The sequence below is a fragment of the Micropterus salmoides genome, unplaced genomic scaffold (genome assembly GCF_014851395.1).
Source record: "Micropterus salmoides isolate LMB-PRFRI ecotype aquatic unplaced genomic scaffold, ASM1485139v1 Ms_hic_scaffold_16, whole genome shotgun sequence".
Taxonomy (NCBI): Eukaryota; Metazoa; Chordata; class Actinopteri; order Centrarchiformes; family Centrarchidae; genus Micropterus; species Micropterus salmoides.
In genome coordinates, this window is record NW_024040707.1 from 18946442 (window position 1) to 18967353 (window position 20912).

Genomic DNA, 20912 nt, shown 5'->3' on the forward strand with positions numbered 1-20912 from the left:
AGGTGGCGTTATTGCATACGAGCCCCTGCATTCCAGCAGTTTGGGTGTGTATTGCACGACTTCACACAAAATGAAATCTATAAAGAATCAGATCAGGTTTGGCAGCCTGGAGGAAATCCTTCCCATTCACTATAACTCACATTTCAGGTCTTTTTAGAAACGGCTGAGAACAATTGGAATGTTCCTCCTACACCACTCCTTAGACAAACGTTGCGCAAACATTAATAAGTGCCTCTGACTGAGAAGGGCTTATGACTTTGCAGAAAGAGTTCTTATCAGTACATACTGTAATCTCTAGTGTTGTAATTTTAACAGGAGAAAAAGTTTGACTGCAATTCTATGCAGGCAACTTTTAAATCCAAATGATTTAATCTCTGTACATCAGTAACCCACAGCCTAGAGTCTGATTTAATCATTCTTTAAGGATACTATACTATATTATATACTTTAAATCAATACCAACCACTACATGGGAAAAAAAAAAAAAAAAAAAACTATAATCAAAGAGATCAAAACTGTTGGTTAAAACTTAAATATATTTCCCTTGCTTCAGCAAAAACTTTTCTAGATACATGCTGATAAAGAAATTCTATAATACAAATGATCATTTGTGACACAACAAAGTAGATTTTTTATTTAAAAAACAGGCATCTCTCTTTAGTAAGACTTGTGCATATTCTCACATTTCAACATTTAGTCAGACAAAAAAAACAATCACTTTCTAATCTGGACTGTAAATTCACTGAATAAAGATCACTGCAGCTGACAGCCATTGCCCCACGATCAGGCTGCCACTCCTGAATGTGCACAAGTCCACGTACTCACTGTTTGATAACCTTCAACCATCTACAAAGTCTTTCCTGAGCTACCATCATAAATATATATATTTTTTTTAAAACAGGTGGGAGGCTAACCCAAGCCTCTTCAACAGACTGACTGTCTTTACTTTTTCCTCCATCTTTAACTGTCCACTTAGTATGGCCAAATGCCCCAAGCTCCACAGCATGAAGTCATTCTGGTTCAATGTTGAGTTGGTTCCTTGGAGCGGATTCTGAGGAAGGAGGACACAAGGTGCCTGAGGTCACCTGATGGCCAGACAGGGAGGTCAGCTGAAGGACCAGTGCTGAAAGAGGTCAGCGGAATTACAGTGGTTCATCTGAATCTGGCCTGCGTTCAGATGTAAGCATTGCCCACTACTGGGATTCTTCAGAAGGTTTTCCTGGAGAGTAGAATCAGAGAAAAGGTGAATCAATACAGAGGCCTAAATAAATATCAATACACAAGACATGGAGTCTCGTTTATAAAACTGTTCATAGGAAAGACTACTAAAGGTTGCGTAAGGTCAAAACACAGGAAGTAAAATATTCTGATTTACAAAACAGTCCTACGCCAATTTCCCTTTATAAATCACATTTAACTTGAAATGTGGCACATGTAAGCAAACCCCTTGTCTGACCTTATAAATGTCCATAGTTGCAAATGGTCAGTGAAACACCCCTCAATATTAATATGTACTGACTGCATGAAGAGAAGGATGGCAAATTCTGACAGACATCTAAAAAAAGAAATTTAACCCAGTGTGACACTGATGTTCTTTAGAGGTTGAAGCAAGAAAAATTATGTTGTTTGGACACGCAATGCTTGTACCCAGGAGGAAAGGGGGCACCGGAGCTCAAACCCATTGATGACCGATGCAGGAAAGCATATCCCTAGTGACGGTAGTGGATGAGGACACATATATGCAAGAAGAACTGGATCACCTAGGTACATAATTTGGATCCCTTTGTTTGAAAAGACAGTAAACCAAGTGCATTACACTTGTGTTTAAACATTGATTTAGGCTGCACAAACAAACACTTAATGAGGCTGCCGATGAGTTAAAAGAAATATGACTTGTTTTATGTGACATAAGCGGTACACTGAAAGATTTACTTAACGGAGGAGTATTATATTATTCCATATTGTACGAGAGTTAAACAAGATCAATAGCAGCTGGTTTACTTACTAAGCTCACCATTTCCCTCATTTCCAGTGTTTATGACAAGCTAACATATCCAGCAGCTAGCTGTATCCTTTTATTTAGCAGACATATGATATCAATTTTCTCATCTAACATTCAGCAAGAAAGCGAATAAACGTATGTCGAACAGTCCGGCCCCAAGTGCTTCTCACCTCTGTAAAGACCCACTCCTGTTGTGGTGCTAAACTGGTTCCCTTCCCCTTCAGTTGGCATAGCTCGATCTTCACCGGCTCTGGCTGAGGCATGGCATGAAGACACAGCTGCTTTCCAATGTTATGACGCAGCTCCTTATGAGTGGTGTATTCAAAGTACTAGAAAAGACAATCAGCCAGTCAGAGACCTAATTGCCCCAGAGAACAACAAATTATCTTCAATTCATAATTTCACATAATGTGTGAGTCAGTCATTGTACCTGGTTGCCTCCCATATTGTGACACTGATACATGATCACAGGTTTACCTCCCTGGTTGCTCTCTCCAGCATCCAGACAGGTTTGAGATCCTAAGTTTTTAATCTGGTGCAAGCACAGACACAAAATAACAGTAAGATACAGCTGCAATTATACAACACGCGCGGTGTGTTATATCCAACTGTATGCAAATACAGAAGGACAAAGAGAAACATGACTCACTGCTCCAAACTTTTGTGGGGTTAAGTCCGGAATGAAGACCTCTGGGTAGACTGTGTTTAAGTACCAGGTGAAGTTCTTACACTTAAGGTTTTCTCTCAGCTTCAGACGATCAGAGATGTCCCCATACATATGCTATAACAGTGAAGGGGGCATATTTAAAACTCAAACAATTCAAAACAATTATTTACAGTTACATCATCATATTAACCTGCTGCAGCAGGAGGTATAAATTCTAGTTAAACAATTGTGGAAGATATTATATTCATGTGCATTTAACATTTTAACACAGTTGCTCCTATCAGCAGGTCACACTGACCTCACTGGCCATAACGGCAGCATTCTTGTTGCGGCGATAGAAGATCTTTTTGTAGTCATCCATCCAGACCTCAGCCAGGCGCACCTGGTTGCGAGTGATGACCTCTGTGCCCTTGGGGAAGGTGTGAGGACTCTTAGTGCGGAAGACATGGCCCACCACAGAACAAGGGATGATCTCTAGCTGACCCCCACACTGCCACACCTGTGAATCACATTTGACACAGGTAGAAATCAGACCCTAACTTGATAATGACAGGAGGGAGACATATGTGGAACTGTGGCAGTACAGGTAAAGAGACTGACCCTGAATGACATCTCCACATTTTCTCCGCCCCAGATTTCCATCTTGTCATCGTATGTTCCAATGTGTTCAAAGTACTTCTTTGAGATTGAGAAGAGACCTCCGGCAAAAGTAGGTGTTCTGAAATTTCCATAGACAGATACAAAAGCTTTAGACACTTAAATGATTGAAGCTCCAAGTGAAACCAACACGATCCTTCTTACTTTACAGGGTAGGTTTCATCCTTGCGCAGCTTCTTCGCATCCTCAGGGATTGCCTCCCAGCCGAAAGTCAGGCTCCAGTCAAAGTTACCTCGATTAAAAGCGCGGCTAGTGGCAACAGGCTTGTTGAACTTAAAGGTGTTGAGGTCAATGGTGGTGATCTCTGGACTGACTACGGCAGTGGGTTCCTCAACAATCCGGGCCAACAGGGGCTCTAGCCAACCATGGAAACACTCGCCTAGACAGGGTAGGAAGGACAGAGATCACTTTATAGCTACTTCTGAACCTAAATCGCATTAAATATGTACTGCCACCAATCAGTTCCAGGTGTAGAGAGTTATGATGGGGAAAGCATGGCCTCATGAACATGTTGGTATTACATTAAGCAGACGCATGTGTCCCAAGTGACAAGTGTAAATTTTTTACAATGATGTACGTCGTCACCAAAATCATAATGTATGTCCATGTTAGCAGAACTGTTCTAGAGAGATAGATATAACGCCATCTGACTATCTAAGCATTCAGGGAAAGAAAAACTAAGGTTAAAAAAGTAACTCAAGAAAAAGAGAGCATAATTGGACATAATAATTTCCAGTGACGGACGCTGATGGCAGGTGGCTTAAGACCGACAGTAATTGTCAGGCTATATAATTATTTTAATTATTTATTTTAAATAGCCGCACAGTTGGACCAGTCACAATAATCATTTTTGCTCTCTCTTTAAATAATAATTAGAAATACTATGGTATAGACCTGATTTATATGAAAAGTGCCCTGAAATAACTTGTGTTATGATTTTCCATCATATAAATAAAACTGAATTGAAGTATATTAACTAGTACACAAGTATTTTCTAAAAAATACTTGAGTAGCAAGTAACTTAATAATACAAAACACCGGTACACTACAGTCATGTGGAGGCACGGCTGCGGCGGTAGGATAACCGAGTGCGTGCAGACCTGGGACCAGCTGACCACCTTCCATTTAACAAAATGCATAAAATACAAGTACCGTTATGAATCAGTCCAAATGTAACAGAGTAAAAGTAACAATATTCTCATAAAATATCTACAAGTTAACACCGTCAAGTATGATTTACTCTATAAAGTGCCTTAAGTACATATAACAGAGTAAATGTAACTCGTTACTACCCACCTCTGCTCTCTAATCACAGGTACATTTTCTGACCAAACAGAGAGGTTTGTTTCAAACATGATGTAATTAAGCACTCTGCTTCCAACACATTGTGGCTGTCTTGATAATTTGTGTGTCTACTGAAGGTTTTCCTTATAGATTTATTAAATACTACCTGGAAGTGAAGTTCTAAATTGTCCCAAATCATGGCTAAATCATGGCTAGATGGACCTTAATAAAAAAAATAAAAGGGCCATAATACGTTGCAAACTATTTTGAGAACTAAAGGAAATATGAGATGCTCTACATTTTTACTAAGGATGGAAAACAATGCATTAACCTGCAACTCTGGCAGTGCTAGTGTCTGAATGAGCTATACACAGCTTCTCAAAATGGCCATTGTGGCTTGTGTATTGTTGTGGTTATGCGTTTTCTCACAGTGTGCGTCGAGAAAGGTTAGCACTTCGCCTTGAGCAATACTGGCACCCAGCAGCCTGGCAGTGATTAGGCCCTTTCTCTCCTGCTGCCTCACTACGCGAACAATCTTCAACTGTTGCACAAAGACCTCCAGTTGGTTCTTCAGGTGATCTAAAGGAATAAAAAAAAAAACCCCAACACATTATCATATCTGTCTATTCTTTGTTCAAAACAAGAGTTGTCAAACTGAAAATGTTGTATTAGGTGAACTCCAGTGGTTGAAGCTCACTTGCTGCTGTTATATCAGAGTGTGTTCAGGTTACACTGACCCTGTGCTTACAACAGAACACACTTTGAACCACACCCATTAATGATGCTGGGTGTGGTCAGAGGTGACAGATTTCAAACTTACAACCAGAAGTGATGAGTGAAAGTAAAACTTTCAGCCTGATATTCAATAAAGCGTCTCATTGCTTCAGAGAAGAAAAGTCTATCGTCATATTAATTGTGAGAGCATTGTGAGAGCAATGAAGTGGAACAGCTGCTGATAAAACTAGGCCACACTTCCCTTTTAAGATCATTTATTTCCACAATGCATGCCTCATATTTCACTTAAGTTTCAGTCTAAGTGACCTGCTTTACACAGCAGGGATAGTCAGGCTAGTGTCAACTGTTATGGAGTGTGTATTTAAGGTGTTAAAACAACTGAAAAACAGAATTGATAAATTATCATGAAGACATTAGGAGGCATTGCGCACTGTTATATTCTTTTAGTGCTAAAACTGAAATTATGTGACACCTAAAATATTAGATGGCAGCACAGTTGCTGTTTGAAATACTACAGTAAACTAGATCTGAATTTTAGATTAAATTTTATAGTGAATGCACACAATATGTACAGAGTATATGTACAGAGTGTAGCTTTTCTAAATGTAAATTGAACACGCAATTTTGACAGAACACAAAAGGTGAAACTCAGAAGTGCAGTGACCGCTGCTGAATGAATGAGCGCCGCTACTAAAATTTCACAAAATTAATATCATCAAATATTTTCACTCGCACACAGTGTGAGCAAGGTCACACTGAACGCTTAGCTAGCTTTTTCCCCTCATTCTTCAAAGGACATCTACGTGACATGTGCTGTCATAAGAGCAGCGAAAGTTAGTCCTTTAAAAGAACAGTGCATAACGTGTGTGTAGCAAGTGTATGGCTGAATGCTTGTGGTGCAGAGGAATGGATGGTAATCACCCAGGAGCAAGGGATGCAAACTAGTCCCTTTAAGATAATGAGGAGACGTTTCTTTTGGATTTTAGTGTACACGTACATTTTATAATTTTACTATCGCATCGCAGCCCTCTGAATCGTAATCAAATTGAATCATGAGGTGCCTAGAGATTCCAACGCCTAAAATTTAAAGATAAACTAAAACAGAGAACAAACAGTAAACCAATGGAGTAGGGTTAGCAGGTGTATAAAGCTGTAAATAGTACTTACTTTACTCACCTAAAAATCAAGAATGTTAACAATTTACTGTATTATAATAAACATTCTTAGACAACTCATATAATATTGCACAGCAACAACATAACTGACATTTCCCAAAAACTGTTGTGAAGTCACTTAACATTTGTAACTATTTATCATGCAAAACATATGTCACAGCTGCACTCACATGTCAAAGGCTCCTTATAGCATAACTTGTCATTTTCGATAATTCTCACTAGAGTCAAGTCGGTGCCCACCAGCATAATCTGTATTTCACTGGAGCCCAGTAGCCCATAGTCAAGTAGAAAAGGGGCATTCTCATTTATGTCACTGTCGTCTCCCTGCATCTCACACTCAGTTTGCACACAGTAACCTGCCTGTTACTGTGTGGAAGCTGCTAAAAAGCTATCATCATCATCATCCTGCATTATCTTATCAAAGCTCACAGCGACTGGAATGCTGCCCTTAATACACTGAGGGTAAATTTAATTAATAAATTACTTATAAATTTACACTTCATGGTTTTTTCTGTTTTTGTTGAAGACATAACACACCAGAGCTTCCTGGTGATGAAAATAAAGTTAAAATTATACATTAACTGAAATATTATGACTCCATTATCTGTGGCAGATAAAAAGCATTACTGTCGTGCGTTTCCTTTTCTGTAGTTTAGCACTGCCAGTTCTCTACCTACTCTGTTTTTGTATGAAATATTACATCCGCTTCCAAGCACTCAACAGGTTAGCGGAAATGCTGCGTTAACAAATATGTTCCTCACTTACTGCCTGATTAAGAGCAGAAATAAGATTGCATTAAGTGATAAAACTGAACTCTCTAAGCCCTGCTCCCTGTCACCCAGCTCTTAAACAAGGTCATTTAGATACCATGTTCCCATCAGTGCGTCTTTGAGTATGTTTTGTCATTAGCGTGTGTTTATATTTTTCACACCTGCAACACTGGCGTCATCTACCAAGATGATCTCTTTGAGCAGGATAGCAGGAGATGTGTGCAGGACGCTGTACACTGTCCTGAGCAGGGTGGACCAAGCTTCATTGTGGAAGACAATAATAACGCTGGTTGTAGGCAGAGGAGGACAGCGGCGAAACTTCCTCTCCACACACCTGAGTGAGGTGAGCCATGTCAAAACACAGAGAGAGTGACAAAAAGGCAAAGAAGGCGTGCAAGTGAGAGGCATACCTGATGAAATGAAAGTCACAGGAGGTTTTGCAGTGCCACGTATAACAAACCATTGTTTGCATGTATTCAAGGCAGTACCACTTTAAATAGCACAATGTGCAAACAGCCATAAACGATCAGCTCATAAAAAGGCACTTGACAGCTCTGCCGAGCAAACGTTCAAGGCCTATCAAGCCTGCGACATGTTCAGATGTCAAGTTGGACAAACATTTACAGTGAGTGATAGTATTTTCAACAACGCAGCCTCAGTCTCAATTATCCAGGATACTGGCATGTGCATGCTGCTATGCTATTCTCAATTATTGTGATTACATTTAGGTTAGTCTTTTAACTAATCAATTTTCCAGAATAATGGAGAGAGAAGGCAATATGAAAATGCATGTATATAATTTACTAAGATGACCTCAGCCATGTACATGTCAGCACACTTGTTGGTAAAACAGTGATTTGTCCAAGATTCAGATTTTTACTTACTCTGGAGGCCTTGTGTCATCCCCAAGACTACGGCTGAGGGAGATGCGGTCACTGGCAAACTGGTTGAAACAATGCCGGGTCATACCCTCCTCCTTCTCCTTCTCCTCCTCAGGGGTCATGTGGTCTTTTACAAATGCTTTCCCATCAGCCCCGAGGTTTGTGGGGTCCTGAGGTGGTCTCTCAACGTGAGGTTTGAGCTCAGCCTGAGTGTAGAATCCAGCGGGGCAGATGGCATCCTGGGTGGGCTTTTCTTGTACTGGTGGTGGCTGCGGAGCCCCAATCTGGAAGCCGATGTTGTTGACAGCCCCTCGGACAATGTCCAACACCTTGTCCCTCTTGTCCACTAGATCTTGAAACCAGGGGTCACCAGCTGGCGAAGAGCCAACATCCCTCTGGAGAACCACCAGGGCCACCATGAAGAGAGTCCCCCCAAAGAGCACCAGTTTCACAGGGGATATACGTCGGCGTAGGAACAGACGCATGTTTCAATGTGGGTGTTGTTCCCAAGGCTGTAAAAAACAGAAAAAAAAAAAAAAAAAAACTAATTCCCTGGAAGCTTTCTGCAAAATGTTTGCGCATGTTATGCAAGGGGTTTTGCCAATGGTCTGAAAAATACTTTATTCAAAACCCACTCCTCTGTAACGCTTACCTGCCTATACCCGCTAAACATTCACTGAGTTTTTCCTACAGTAGAAAAGACAAGCAAGAGAAAATCCCTTAAACCGGTTTCTGCAAGTGTCATAGCAGCAGGTTATCAAGCCAACCTCACTCCTCCCTCCCTCCCTGTCTGTCTGTTTAGGAAACAATCCCACAGGACGGGTGGAGAGAACAGGGAGGTGGAGATTGCGAACAAACACACCACACCTCTCAGTAAACACCTGAATTCACCTGCCCACAGTCCTCTAGGACCCACACAGCAGCACGAGGGCTGTGACGCTACTGGCTCACACACCGGTTAATGAGTGACACAATGCCTTCCATGGACACCTGCTCCAAACACACCCAACCAGTGATGATCAACAGTCATCTGCTACAGGAAGTAAGAGTTTGCTACGTGGAGCATGACAGCACCTTAACTTCACCAACGCCTGTAACAAAAAGAGGCTGTTTCCTGCCCATGTGACACAGGATATCATGGCAAAGTAGGACATCTGTGAGTCCTTAGGTGATCACTGTTCAGTTTGAGACTCACTCTTACTTGGTCATAATTAATTTACTCTATTCTCAAGCCAGGCTCCTTCATAATTGATTCAAGAGGACACTCTGTTGGTGTTCCAGAAAAGGGAAACGAACACAGTCCACTTTGCATTTTTGTCTCTGATGAGCAGTTATTCCAGTTGGTTGTCACCACAGTTACGATAAAGGAGGAAGAGGAAGGGAAATTAGTAGACCTGACAACATAAAAAAACAAAACAACAAAAAAAACCCACGGTCAATATTATATGGGCCTATAGATCTGTTTTGACTCCCCAAATAATATAATCTCTAATCAGGCCAGCTTGGAATAAACAAGTAAAACATAATTTTACATACTGAACATATTTTTACAATACTTGGACCATAAGCAGACTTCTGAGTTCTGTCAAAACTCTCAGCAGCTACACGTTGCGCTGAGGCGAAATGAAAGAGGAAGAGTTGGCTGCTTTCATTCAGAATATGTATAACTCTCTAAACAACAAGTATGGAAGACGTCTAGAAATCACATTTTTGACGAAAAAATAACACCTTCCGATCAAGCTCACAAACTACACCGAGAAGTTACTGAAAGATGATTATTAAAGGGTTTCTACCTCTCTGAAACGCCGCTGCTTACCTCAAATTGACGAGCACTTGTTCCGGTTGATCTGATATTTCTTTACTTGTGTGGAAAGTTGCCAAATGAGCACGTCGCGGTCGTTGCAGCGTCTTGAAGTCGGCAGACTGGAGTTTTGAGTGAACAAGGATACAACAGTTCCGCGGCCTCCCGGCTTTTTTTCCTTTGAACCGAACAGGTGCCATTTGTTGAAATGATTAGCTGGAGTGAGTCCCCTGCTGGCCGCGCGCTTGTCTCTCCGTGCAGCACGTTAAAGGTGGCTTTCGTTGACAGCAGATCACGAGTCACCGCACTGAAATGTGATACAATCTGTACCAAAAATGCGGAAAATCAAAAACAATAAAAACCTACACAACAAAGAAATATACAATTGAAAAACAACAACAACAAACAAACCGATTAAACATTTGATACCCCATAATAAATATCACTAGAATTTAAAATGTCAACTTTTGTACCACCATTACTGTATCACCATTAGGCTACTAGAGATAATATATATTATATAATATTTAAAAACAGTGCAACAAAAACAAACAACTAGTAGGCCTATACTAAGTGCCCTTATCATGAGCCTGTTATAGTAACAGTGCTTTTTCATCAGGGATTAGGGGGAATTTATGTCGCTTAATTAATGCTCAGCATAGAGTGCTGTAAGTGAACATTGCCATTACCTCAACAGAAATTCATTATTCATGTGCAAGCAATTAAATACTCTCTCCTGTATCGCCCTCTTGAAACTGTAGACTGATTTATTCAGAAAAGGAGAAGGAGGCGTCTCTCAGGTTACTGTCCCAGGGAGAAATCTTGATTGCAGGCTGCTGATTGACGTGAGAGCTAAATTAAAAGCAAACAAAATAGAGCGCCTCAAAGCACGCTAAAGCTGTGCTGTGAAATAAACTGTTGGGGGGAAGTCGATTTTTGTGAAAGGAAGAATAAATTGTTCTTGATTTTTGGGCAGAAGTGTTTGTGACATTTTCTAAGACGGCAATAATCACAAATATGTTTTAATTTTATACTATTTATTCCTCTCAACACAGCTTTATCAAGAACAAATTGAAGGTAGGTCTTGCCCTACTTTTCTTTTGTAAGATTAATTTTCCTATCACCTCTACTGTAGAGATATGAGAGCATCAACAGGAATAATAAACCAAATAAACACAATCAATGCATAAACAGACATTTATTAATTTCTTATCCAAGGGGGAAATTAATCAAATCAATCATTGCACTATTTCTTAAACTCTGCCACTTTCTACAGGAAAATGCAACAGCATTTGTTTGAACTTTCATTCTAAGGAGAGAGAGGGAGAAGCAAATGTGAACATCTTTTTTATAGCCTATGAAGGCAGCTTTTTTTTAGGCTCACACAAAACCATGAGCATATCAACACCAGCTGTAAAGCTGTCTAAATGTAAAACATACCTTCAGTCTAGTCAATTTGGCCTCTAGAACAATGATTAGGCTCCTTCCACAGTACCAATGGCAATGTAAAGAGTGGTTTTCTTCAGTAGTAGTTTCAATGTGGACAAAAATATTTATTATTACATACATTCATATGATGTTGTTCAGACTATTAATTTTGGGGGTGTTTCAAGTCTATATGTGCCAAAAAACAACCAGATGCACACCCTGGAATTGCATAATCTCAATGCAATACTTAGGAGAATTCCTGTATACAATTAATCCTGAAGCTATAAGGACCAGTTTCAGTTCACATGTTGCAACACAATCCAAACTATACGTTTCATGGGCTTTTGCTCAGGTTGGAATGAAGTCAGTCAAAGTTACAGTCCGGTAAAAGGCGCTGTAGACATAATTCTCTTCAAATGATCATTTTGACACAGGAAATAAGGATTGGGCACACAACGAGAATAATATAAAACATGCCTTGCAGCAACCAGTTTGGCAAGAAAGCATTGTCATACAGTATCATAAAAACCTCACAGTGAAAAGTTACAGTATGCCCCTTTATAGATAAAGATCAGCATTCAGCTAATGTGCTCACACACACACACCCAAACACCCATACATACGGTACTCACACACACTTATATAAAATGTTTCATAACAGTTTAACAATCTCTCTTCAGTACCGTGATACTAATGCAACCGCTCTTCCTTCTTTTCGTACTTGGCTTGAACCAAAAATACATTGCAGGGAGCAAGTAATCAATCGTACATTTCAGTGAACCACAAGCAGCCTTGTGCCCAGACTATGGCTAATCACAGGCTGGAAGAAACAAAGAAGGCCCTGATACACACACAAGACCAAGCCAAGGTTATTGTGTTTTATATCTATCTGTGTGTGTGTGTGTGTGTGTTGTCCTTCATGAGTCAACAACAAGTCCACAACAAAGAAGTGTTTGTCGCTATCAACGACAGTGACGTTACCGTGGCCTTTGCTGTCAAAAGAATAATAAATTACTTAAGGTTACTTTGCTTTTGAACAGATTAGTGTGTATTTCATATTAAACATTTGATCTTTGGTCATTTTCATCCTTCATGTTGTCCTTGCATATTTTCTTTTAAGTAATATAGGTTTTTTTTTGATTATATATATATATTTTTATTTAATTTTGTCTTTTTTGTACAAGGTCATCACAAAAATCCATCTGCAGAAAAATAAATAACGACTCCAGATGAAATACTATTGCTTATAAACACAAGCATAGCCACTTCCGTTCTAAGGCAACTGGGCTTTGTGATCTCTCGAGCAGCTTGGGAAAAAGCCGTCAGACATGAACAGCATACAACATGTGTGTATCTGAGTCCGTGACAACATACAGACAGGCCGAGCTTGTCTCTGTTAGCCGTCTCCTGTCCCCCCGGTGTGTTCGCACCGTACTTCGGTGCTCATCGCTGAGCTAGCCCTCTGCATTCTCTGTCTTGTCAGTGCAGCAGGAGTCACGCTGTGGTTGGCCTCTCTGTTGTTAACTGCCCGGGGGACCGCTAGTGAGGAAGTAAGTGGTCATCTCCCCCTTCCCTTTCACCTTGACGACACCTCGACAGTCCAGCTGGTATCTGTTGTTGACCAGCACGTGGTACAGGTCAGTGGTCACCTAAGAGAGGGCGCGGACATTTGACACCAAAGATGTGAGACACTCAATCCTTCTCCAAGAGAAACGCTGTCAGTCCCAGTTTCACACTGAATAATCTTCCTAATGTGACTGTGATCAAGGTATAACATGTTTAAAAAGTAGCGCATTTTGTATAAAACGTCGAGCAAAATAGATCTACTTATGTATTAGAGCTCAAACAAACAGTCAGTGTTGAGAAAAATAATCCACACCCATTTTGACAATCAAATTTAAGTCATTTATCAAGCACACAGTAAATGCCACATATTCACTAGTTACTCAAAGGTGGGGACTTTTTCCCTCTATTTTATCATATAAACTAACTTTTTTGGAGTGTTTGGAATAGACTTTCTAGCGTCTCAGATGTGAAGATTAGCTGCTTCTAAATTGGATATAGTTGGGTTTCAGTTAGTTGACTAATACAAAACATCTGATGGGCATTTTATTCAGTTTTACTAACATTTCTGAGGCTAAATTAATCAATCAAAATATAACAAGTTGGAAAGTTGCAGCCCTGCTGTTTCTACCATGTGTATCTTAGAAGGCATTTTAACTTGCAGTAACTCACAGTGTACAACAGATGGAAGCATTGTTCTGACTGTAATCTTTCTAGCAACCAATTTATGTATTTGATTTAAGGGCAAAAAATGTCACTACAGCTGTTAGCTAGGTTGGTGTTTTTTTTCACGTTTCAAAATTAGCTTTTACATCAACTATATATCCATGAATGAGATGATAAATAAGACTTTGGATATCTTGTCCTTAATCTTGTCCATTACTGACATAACTGACTGACTGCTTCTCTGGGGAACATGCAACGACTGTGGTCTCTCTCTTGAAGATGAAAATAATGCAGGTAATTCAAATTTAGCTTTATGCTGTCCTCCAGAGGGACATTAGAGTGCTATTTCTGCTAGAGAACAGCATGGGCACAGCTCAAGGGCACTTCTGCAGAGCAGATGTCTGAACCTAAATCCTGAAGGACTGTGCACTGATTATATCTATAGAATTGGTATCTGTATGACTTTCATACAGAGCATAGGCGAATGACTTTGTCTCTTTCAGATACCACAAACAATGCTTTCAAATGTACATGCCTTGGAGTGATAATTATCTCTCAGTTTGGGGAAAGACGTTTTTTACAGTGCAGAAGATTATAAAAGTGCAGAACTGATGCAAGATTTTGTGGTGAAAAAAGTAACCGACGCACACTTTCATATTAGAATAACTACTGAGACAGCATTATGACTAGTTTCTAAGTAACTGGACTGGTATTTTGGGTTGGCTGATTCACTTACCAATAACTAAAACTGCAAAATGCTTCTTGTGAACGTAAATTTACATACTGCTGAGGAAGTACTGAGAGGAGTTGTGTAGAATTACCTGGATGCAGTCTGGTACTCCTGTGCTGTCCATCCGGCTGGCCACATTGACTGTGTTCCCCCAGATATCATATTGGGGTTTCCTGGCTCCAATCACCCCTGCTACCACTGGCCCCATGTTCAACCCTGAAAAGAAAGCACCTGGCTGTGTTACATCATACTAGTTACACCACACTGACTCAAATATAATGCTGCTTGTAAGGAAGTAGATTACTGTAGTACTTTGACCGGGAAAATGATTTTTTAAACAAATGCCAACTGGCAGATTTATCAGATAATGTTTCAAAAAACAATCTCCACTACCTCCCAGGCTTACCTATCTTCATCTGGAAGTTGTTGAAGGAGTGCTCATTGATGTATTTCATCTGCTCCCTAAGCCTCATGGCATAGTCGGCCAGAGCCAAGATGTGAGAACGGCCCTCTCTGTCGTAAGTAGAGTCATTCAGACCAGAGGCTGCCATGTAGGTGGAGCCGATGGTCTTGATTTTCTCCAGCTGACGAAACCTGTCCTCACTGATGATCTAGAGAAGAGTAATCAACAGTGGATAAGAAGAGGAGATGAGACAAACAAATGCTGCACTTCAGCTTTAGGTCAACAGCTTGCTAAAGGGCAGAACAACAAAGACAGTGTGGAGAAGGTGATTGTAGGAAGCATGAAAAAACCCCATCATACCTTATCCTAGTCATTTCTAAAATAATTTGCATTCATCATCTTCTTATATGTATTTTCCATCTCTTCTCACCTCGTCAAAATCAGCGATGATCTCGTTGAGCAGCCTGAGGCACTCCACTCCCTCGTTGTTGGCCTCCAGCTCCACGTAAAACTCAGAAAAGTTGCTGATGGAGGCAAACATGACCGCGACGCATTCGCATGACTGGTAGTACAGCTCGTCATTCCGACGCTCCCGTGCAAGAAAGTGTGCGGCTACGTCCTTGGGCAGGATGTTGTGGAGCAGGCGGCGGTTGTACGCCTGCAGCTCCTCCATATCCTCCTTCTCTTCTGTAGCCTGAGGAGAGGAGGGGCAGAGATGTGGCTATAGGGCTTTTTCATTGAAGGTGTTTTGACATGTCACAGCGGGGAAAAATGCAGGTGTAAATAATAAAATAAGTGATGGCTAAATTCCATATAGCTGCCTCAGTTTCAGGATCCTGTTATTGTGCATATTGGCTCACTGTCACACTGCCATCGCTTACTGGAACACTTGAACAGAACAGTGCCTAATTTGTTAATGGATGTTTCCTGCTATGATGTGTCAAAATATTTTGTTTTACATCTGGAACGGTTTAATTTACCTGCAGCTTCCAGAGGAAGTCCAGGCGTGCGGTGGACTCCACCTGCTGGCCGTGCAAGTAGAGAGCCAGAACAAACACTGTCAGGATTACAGGGGTCATGACCTTTAGGGATACCTTGGTCACGCTCTCCAGGCTGAGGAGGGAAAGAGGAGTTGAATGAGTGTCTTGCATGGGAGTAAAATTTGTGCAGCCTGACCCGTACTAAGGACCCGGACGAAGAGAAAGGTACTTACCACTGTTCTGCAGTTTCATTGAAACCAGGCCTGGAAAATAGACACGGAAAAGTCAGGTCAACAAACCACATGAGTCATCAAAATTAGGTAGTACTGAATAAAATAATACAACTTACTGTTGTAGAGAATCATTAACAGGTGATAATTGCCTGAGGAAAAAAATTAGAACATATTCAAAAAATAGGAGTAGAGCCCAACTGGTACATGAGAAAGTAGGTCTTTTATAATCTAAACCTTATTGTAATAATGTAGGCCAACCTAAACCAAAGTATTGTGACACAGGAGCTCAACTATTCAGGTTGAAAGACTGAGGGTATGTGCTTGTGTATGTGTGTGAGGGGACTCACAGGGTGTTGGCAAAGACCAGCAGGTCTGCGTTGTCAAACAGGGCCACCTGAGGCCACTCCACCAGCAGGAGGAAAGTGAGCTGGATGAACAGCATCAGAGCCAGCTTCCCTATGCTGCTGATGTGGAGGAACACGGAGCAGGCCAGCAGGGTCAGCAGTACGCTGTAGCTGAAATACTGCAGCAGAGAGGAGACAGCCAGGGAGGAAGGGGACAAGGAAGGTGAGGTGAATATTCAAATATACTTTTCATGCACACAGATAAACACACACGATGTACTGTACACACATGCTAACATGTTATGGGACTGACCTCGGGGAAATGGCAGGGCATGGCCTGGCTGGAACACAGAGTCAAACCGTCCTCTGCGGTCTTGGTCAGGTTGTGCAGCAAGCAGAGAGTCACTGATGTGTTCAGCTCATCGGCCACACATTCCTCCAGTTTCTCTCTGCTGCAGGTAAACTGGCATGAAACGAGGACACAGTGTGTCATTTAAGCGTCAGCGAGAGACACACAAATGTAATGCTGAAAAAGGCCAAAGTAATAAAACATGTAAATCCTTTATTTTTTCCCCTTTGAACATGACAGTAGAACCCAACTGGGCCGCAAAATGCATGTTTGATGATGTCTGATAGTGATGTATTTGCACATAACCTAGACATTTTTGATAAAGATCACTTGGTTATTGGTTATTAAAGAATTGTGACAAAGATATGTGCAAGGAGGGCATTTTACATTTGAAAATATTGATCAATGCTATTTGATGAAAAAACTATGTAAATAATAGTGTTTTTAAATTACTTCAAATAAGAAATCCAATAATAAAAATCCATCTAAAAATATTTGTCACTTCTGTAATTTTAAAGGTTTTGACACAAGATTTTAAATGCCTTCAGTCACATTACTGGAAAATATTTTTCTGCACATACTGTAGGTACTTACATAATATCATTTTACAAATTAAGGATGTTTCAAAATACAATAATAGACAAAGAACCCCAAAAATGAGCAGACTGAAGCTCAATGGTGCAGAATAGAGAAAGTAGCTGCTGACCTGAGCAAGCAAGCTACTGAATAAGTCTTTATGAAATTTAAATTGGCTAGCTTGATGTTGGAGTGTGACACTGAGGAAAAAATCACAGGCTGGAACAACCCTGCAGGCAGCAAATCATACAAGTGGATCAGCGAAAAACTACAGAGCACGAACAAATAGAGTGACACACATGGTAAAACATGGTTAAACCGCTAAACCATAGTCAAAGCATAACTTCTGTTGGTGACAGTTTTTAATGTGCCATCATATAAAACATCATTTTCTGTTGCTGATGCACAGAAATTAGGTTTTCAGCATTAATAAACATGATTTTAATCGTTGCATGACTTTTAACACTTTTCTTGGCCATGGCATTCGTTATTTGGCATCTATAGTTGTATATACACTGATCAGCCATAACATTATGACTACCTGCCTAATATTGCGTAGTTCCCCCTTTTTGCCACCAAAACAGGCCTGACTGGTCGAGGCATGGACTCTAGACCTCTGAAGGTGTGCTGTGGTATCTGGCACCAAGACGTTAGCAGCAGATTAGGTCCTGTGAGTTGCGAGGTGGTGCCTCCATGGATCGGACTTGTTTGTCCAGCATATCCCATAGATGCTAAATTGGATTGAGATCTGGGGAATTTGGAGGCCTAGTCAACACCTTCAACTCGTTGTATTCCTCAAACCACTTCTGGACCATTTTTGCTTTGTGGCAGGGCGCATTATCCTGCTGAAAGAGACCACTGCCATCAGAGAATACCGTTTCCATAAAGGGTTTACATGGTCTGCAACAATGCTTAGGTGGTTGGTACGTGTCAATGTAACATCCACATTAATGGCAGGACCCAAGGTTTTCCAGCAGAACATTGCACATCACACTGCCTCCGCCAGCTTGCCTTCTTCCCCACAGTGCATCCTGGTGCCATATGTTCCCTAGGTAAGCGATGCACACACACCCGACCATCCACGTGACGTAAAAGAAAATGTGATTCATCCGACTAGACCACTGTCTTCCATTGCTCTGTGATCCAGTTCTGATGCTCACATGTCCATTGTAGATGCTTTTGGCAGTGGACAGGGGTCAGCATAGGCACCCTAACTGGTCTGCGACTATGCAGCCCCATACACAACAAACTGTGATACACTGTGTGTTCTGACACCTCTCTATCAGAACCAGCATTAACTTTTTCGGCAATTTGAACTACAGTAGTTTGTCTGTTGTATCGGACCACACAGGCCAGCCTTCGCTCCTTACATGCATCAAAGAGTCTCAACCCTGTCGCTGGTTCACTGCTTTTCCTACCTTATACCACTTATGATAGATACTGACCACTGCAGACCGGGAACTACGAGAGCTGCAGTTTTGGAGATGCTCTGACCCTGTCATCAAGCTTCAAACACATCAGCTTTGAGGATAAAATGTTCACTTGCTAACTTTTACTATGTCGCACCAACTTACAGGTGCCATTCTAACAAGATAATCAGTGTGACTCACTTCACCTGTCAGTGGTCATAATGTTATAGCTGATCGGCGTAGTCTAATTACAGCACCCCCTTAGCCAAATTAAATAATGTGAGGAGGGTGCAGAATTTCTTCAAATCTCTTGAAAATCTGACGAGAAACTTAGTGATTGATAGACTTGAACCAACATGATACCATTCACAACAAATACATGATTCAAAAATGACAAAATGAAGAGCTGTGTCCCTACCATGTTAGCAAAGGAGGAAATGAAGAGGAGGAGGATGGTGAAGACGCCCACCAGTGTGCTGTTTGCACGAGACTGGACAATTTTCTTGGTTACAGTCTGCAAGACAGCTGGGAAGAGCTTGGATGCAGACAGCAAGGAGAAGATCAGATAAGAGAGAGTTAATACCATTAGTGATGCTGGCTGAAGACATATGATAATGACTCTAATCTGAAGTTATCTGCAAGGGAAATCATATGGGCAATATCATATGGGGAAGTCCTTCGTTTCTTACTTTGATGCAGGAGTAGATGGCACAGATGAAGAGGATGTTGACGAGGATGATGAAGATGCTGATGTAAAGACCAAGCATAAGTGTTGTTCTGCGGAAGAGAAGAAAACGCATTAGGATGTATAACTCTCATTAACTCCTTATAAACTAATCAAGACCACATTTCCTGCCCACAGTTCAGTATAACTGGGAAACTGGGAAAAGGCGACTTACTTGAGGGAGCTACTTACCTTGGGAAAACTATAATCTGAATGAAACAGATGAAACAGAAAACAAGGAGTGTGCAGGCCACATATCCCCCAAAACGATCATCAACCTTTTTGGAATACTGAGAATAGAAAATCAATGAGAAATAAGTTGCCTTGTAGTTCAATTAAAGAGGTAAATAAAATCAATTCCTTTTAATTTGACAGGGAATTATGGTGATTTTCAAACCAGCTCCAATCAAATACCAACCTTTTTCTCGACGTCGGGGGTCTGAAAGGTGAGTAGGAACTTCTTGACGTGATCCTTCCTCAGCTGGTCGATGCTGCGTGCGTCGATGGCCCGTCCGAGAAACTCATCCACCTCATCCTCAGGGTTCATGGCCTCCTGAGCAGAGCGGCTATGAGGTAGATGGAACAATAGGTCACTGTGTGGTGTGTGCTTGTATCTGTGTGTGAGTGTGTATGAGGGACTTGGCCTATGCTGTGACAGGCAGGATGACTCAGAGCTAACATGGTATTAGTGCTGGGTTTGGATGTGACTGTATAAAACCAACAGTGGGGCTCAATAGTGACCGCTACAGTGTCTGCCAATCAGCCGCTAATAACAAAAGACACCTTAATAACTGAGGCCAAAACACTCACATGTCTTTGCTGGATGCTTCATCGATTCCCTGAGAAAAAACAAAAACAGACAGTGAAAAAAGAGACAAAAAAACAGTGCAGGAGAGAAAAGGGAGAGATTATCGTGTAGCCACAGTACAACTGAAAAATAGACAGAGACTCAGACATCTGAACAGCTAATCCCTGAGAGCCAGACTGATGTTTTAATTAATGCTCGGAGGCTTCAAATTACACCCTCTTTGCCCCTAGGGCTCAAACCCTCTGAGATGGAGAGGACAAAAGGAGGAGGAGAGGGGAAGAATGTAGGAAAGACAAGGAAATGAGTAGGATAAAGAGAGGGAGGTAGAGAGAGTGAGAAAGAGATATATATGCAGCTGCAGCCTTATCAGATTAGCTCCAGTTGTAAATGATCCACTGGGAATCTCTGGGAGCCCTGTTGTAACTCCTGTTTGTTTGACAGGAACAGATCAATACTTCTTACATTACCATTGTCTCTCTTACACTTTACCATACATACAGTTCTGTGCACATTTGTCACCTTCAGGCATTCAAATTTATATTTATAGAGAATCTTGTTCATTTGAGGTGAATGTATTCTAAAAGAAACCAGGCTAGGAGTCTAGCCATGCAATAGACCCTTGAATGACCATACAAGAGAAATGCCTAATATTAACAGCTTCTTTGAGGACATAATTAGAATATAATTATAAGATATTTATGATTTGACTTCAGAGAGTGGAGAGGAT

The 20912-nt window shown here is 41.0% G+C and overlaps 2 protein-coding genes across 2 annotated transcripts in view; both read right to left on the reverse strand.

Annotated features, from left to right (window-relative positions):
* Positions 1 to 604: 604 nt before the first annotated feature.
* On the reverse strand, positions 605 to 10188 carry galnt6 (UDP-N-acetyl-alpha-D-galactosamine:polypeptide N-acetylgalactosaminyltransferase 6 (GalNAc-T6)). The gene is made up of 11 exons (XM_038722605.1): positions 9988 to 10188; positions 8175 to 8683; positions 7452 to 7624; positions 5040 to 5189; positions 3471 to 3705; positions 3270 to 3387; positions 2968 to 3168; positions 2652 to 2783; positions 2433 to 2534; positions 2173 to 2331; positions 605 to 1219 (listed from the first exon to the last, which is right to left on the reverse strand). The coding sequence occupies exons 2-11, from the start codon at positions 8654 to 8656 to the stop codon at positions 1106 to 1108; spliced, it is 1866 nt and encodes a 621-aa protein (XP_038578533.1). The 5' UTR covers positions 8657 to 8683; positions 9988 to 10188; the 3' UTR covers positions 605 to 1105.
* A 963-nt stretch (positions 10189 to 11151) lies between these two features.
* The window catches only part of LOC119905502 (adenylate cyclase type 6-like), a 37106-nt gene continuing 27345 nt past the window's right edge, over positions 11152 to 20912 (reverse strand). Inside the window, exons 11-24 of the mRNA XM_038722604.1 lie at positions 20188 to 20216; positions 19796 to 19943; positions 19570 to 19667; positions 19343 to 19430; positions 19072 to 19188; positions 16633 to 16782; positions 16323 to 16498; positions 16092 to 16124; positions 15976 to 16005; positions 15743 to 15875; positions 15193 to 15456; positions 14766 to 14970; positions 14451 to 14575; positions 11152 to 13049 (exon numbers count right to left, since the gene is read on the reverse strand). Of these exons, the coding sequence (XP_038578532.1) occupies positions 12921 to 13049; positions 14451 to 14575; positions 14766 to 14970; positions 15193 to 15456; positions 15743 to 15875; positions 15976 to 16005; positions 16092 to 16124; positions 16323 to 16498; positions 16633 to 16782; positions 19072 to 19188; positions 19343 to 19430; positions 19570 to 19667; positions 19796 to 19943; positions 20188 to 20216 (1725 nt within the window). The 3' untranslated portion in view covers positions 11152 to 12920. The remainder of the gene's footprint in view (positions 13050 to 14450; positions 14576 to 14765; positions 14971 to 15192; positions 15457 to 15742; positions 15876 to 15975; positions 16006 to 16091; positions 16125 to 16322; positions 16499 to 16632; positions 16783 to 19071; positions 19189 to 19342; positions 19431 to 19569; positions 19668 to 19795; positions 19944 to 20187; positions 20217 to 20912) is intronic.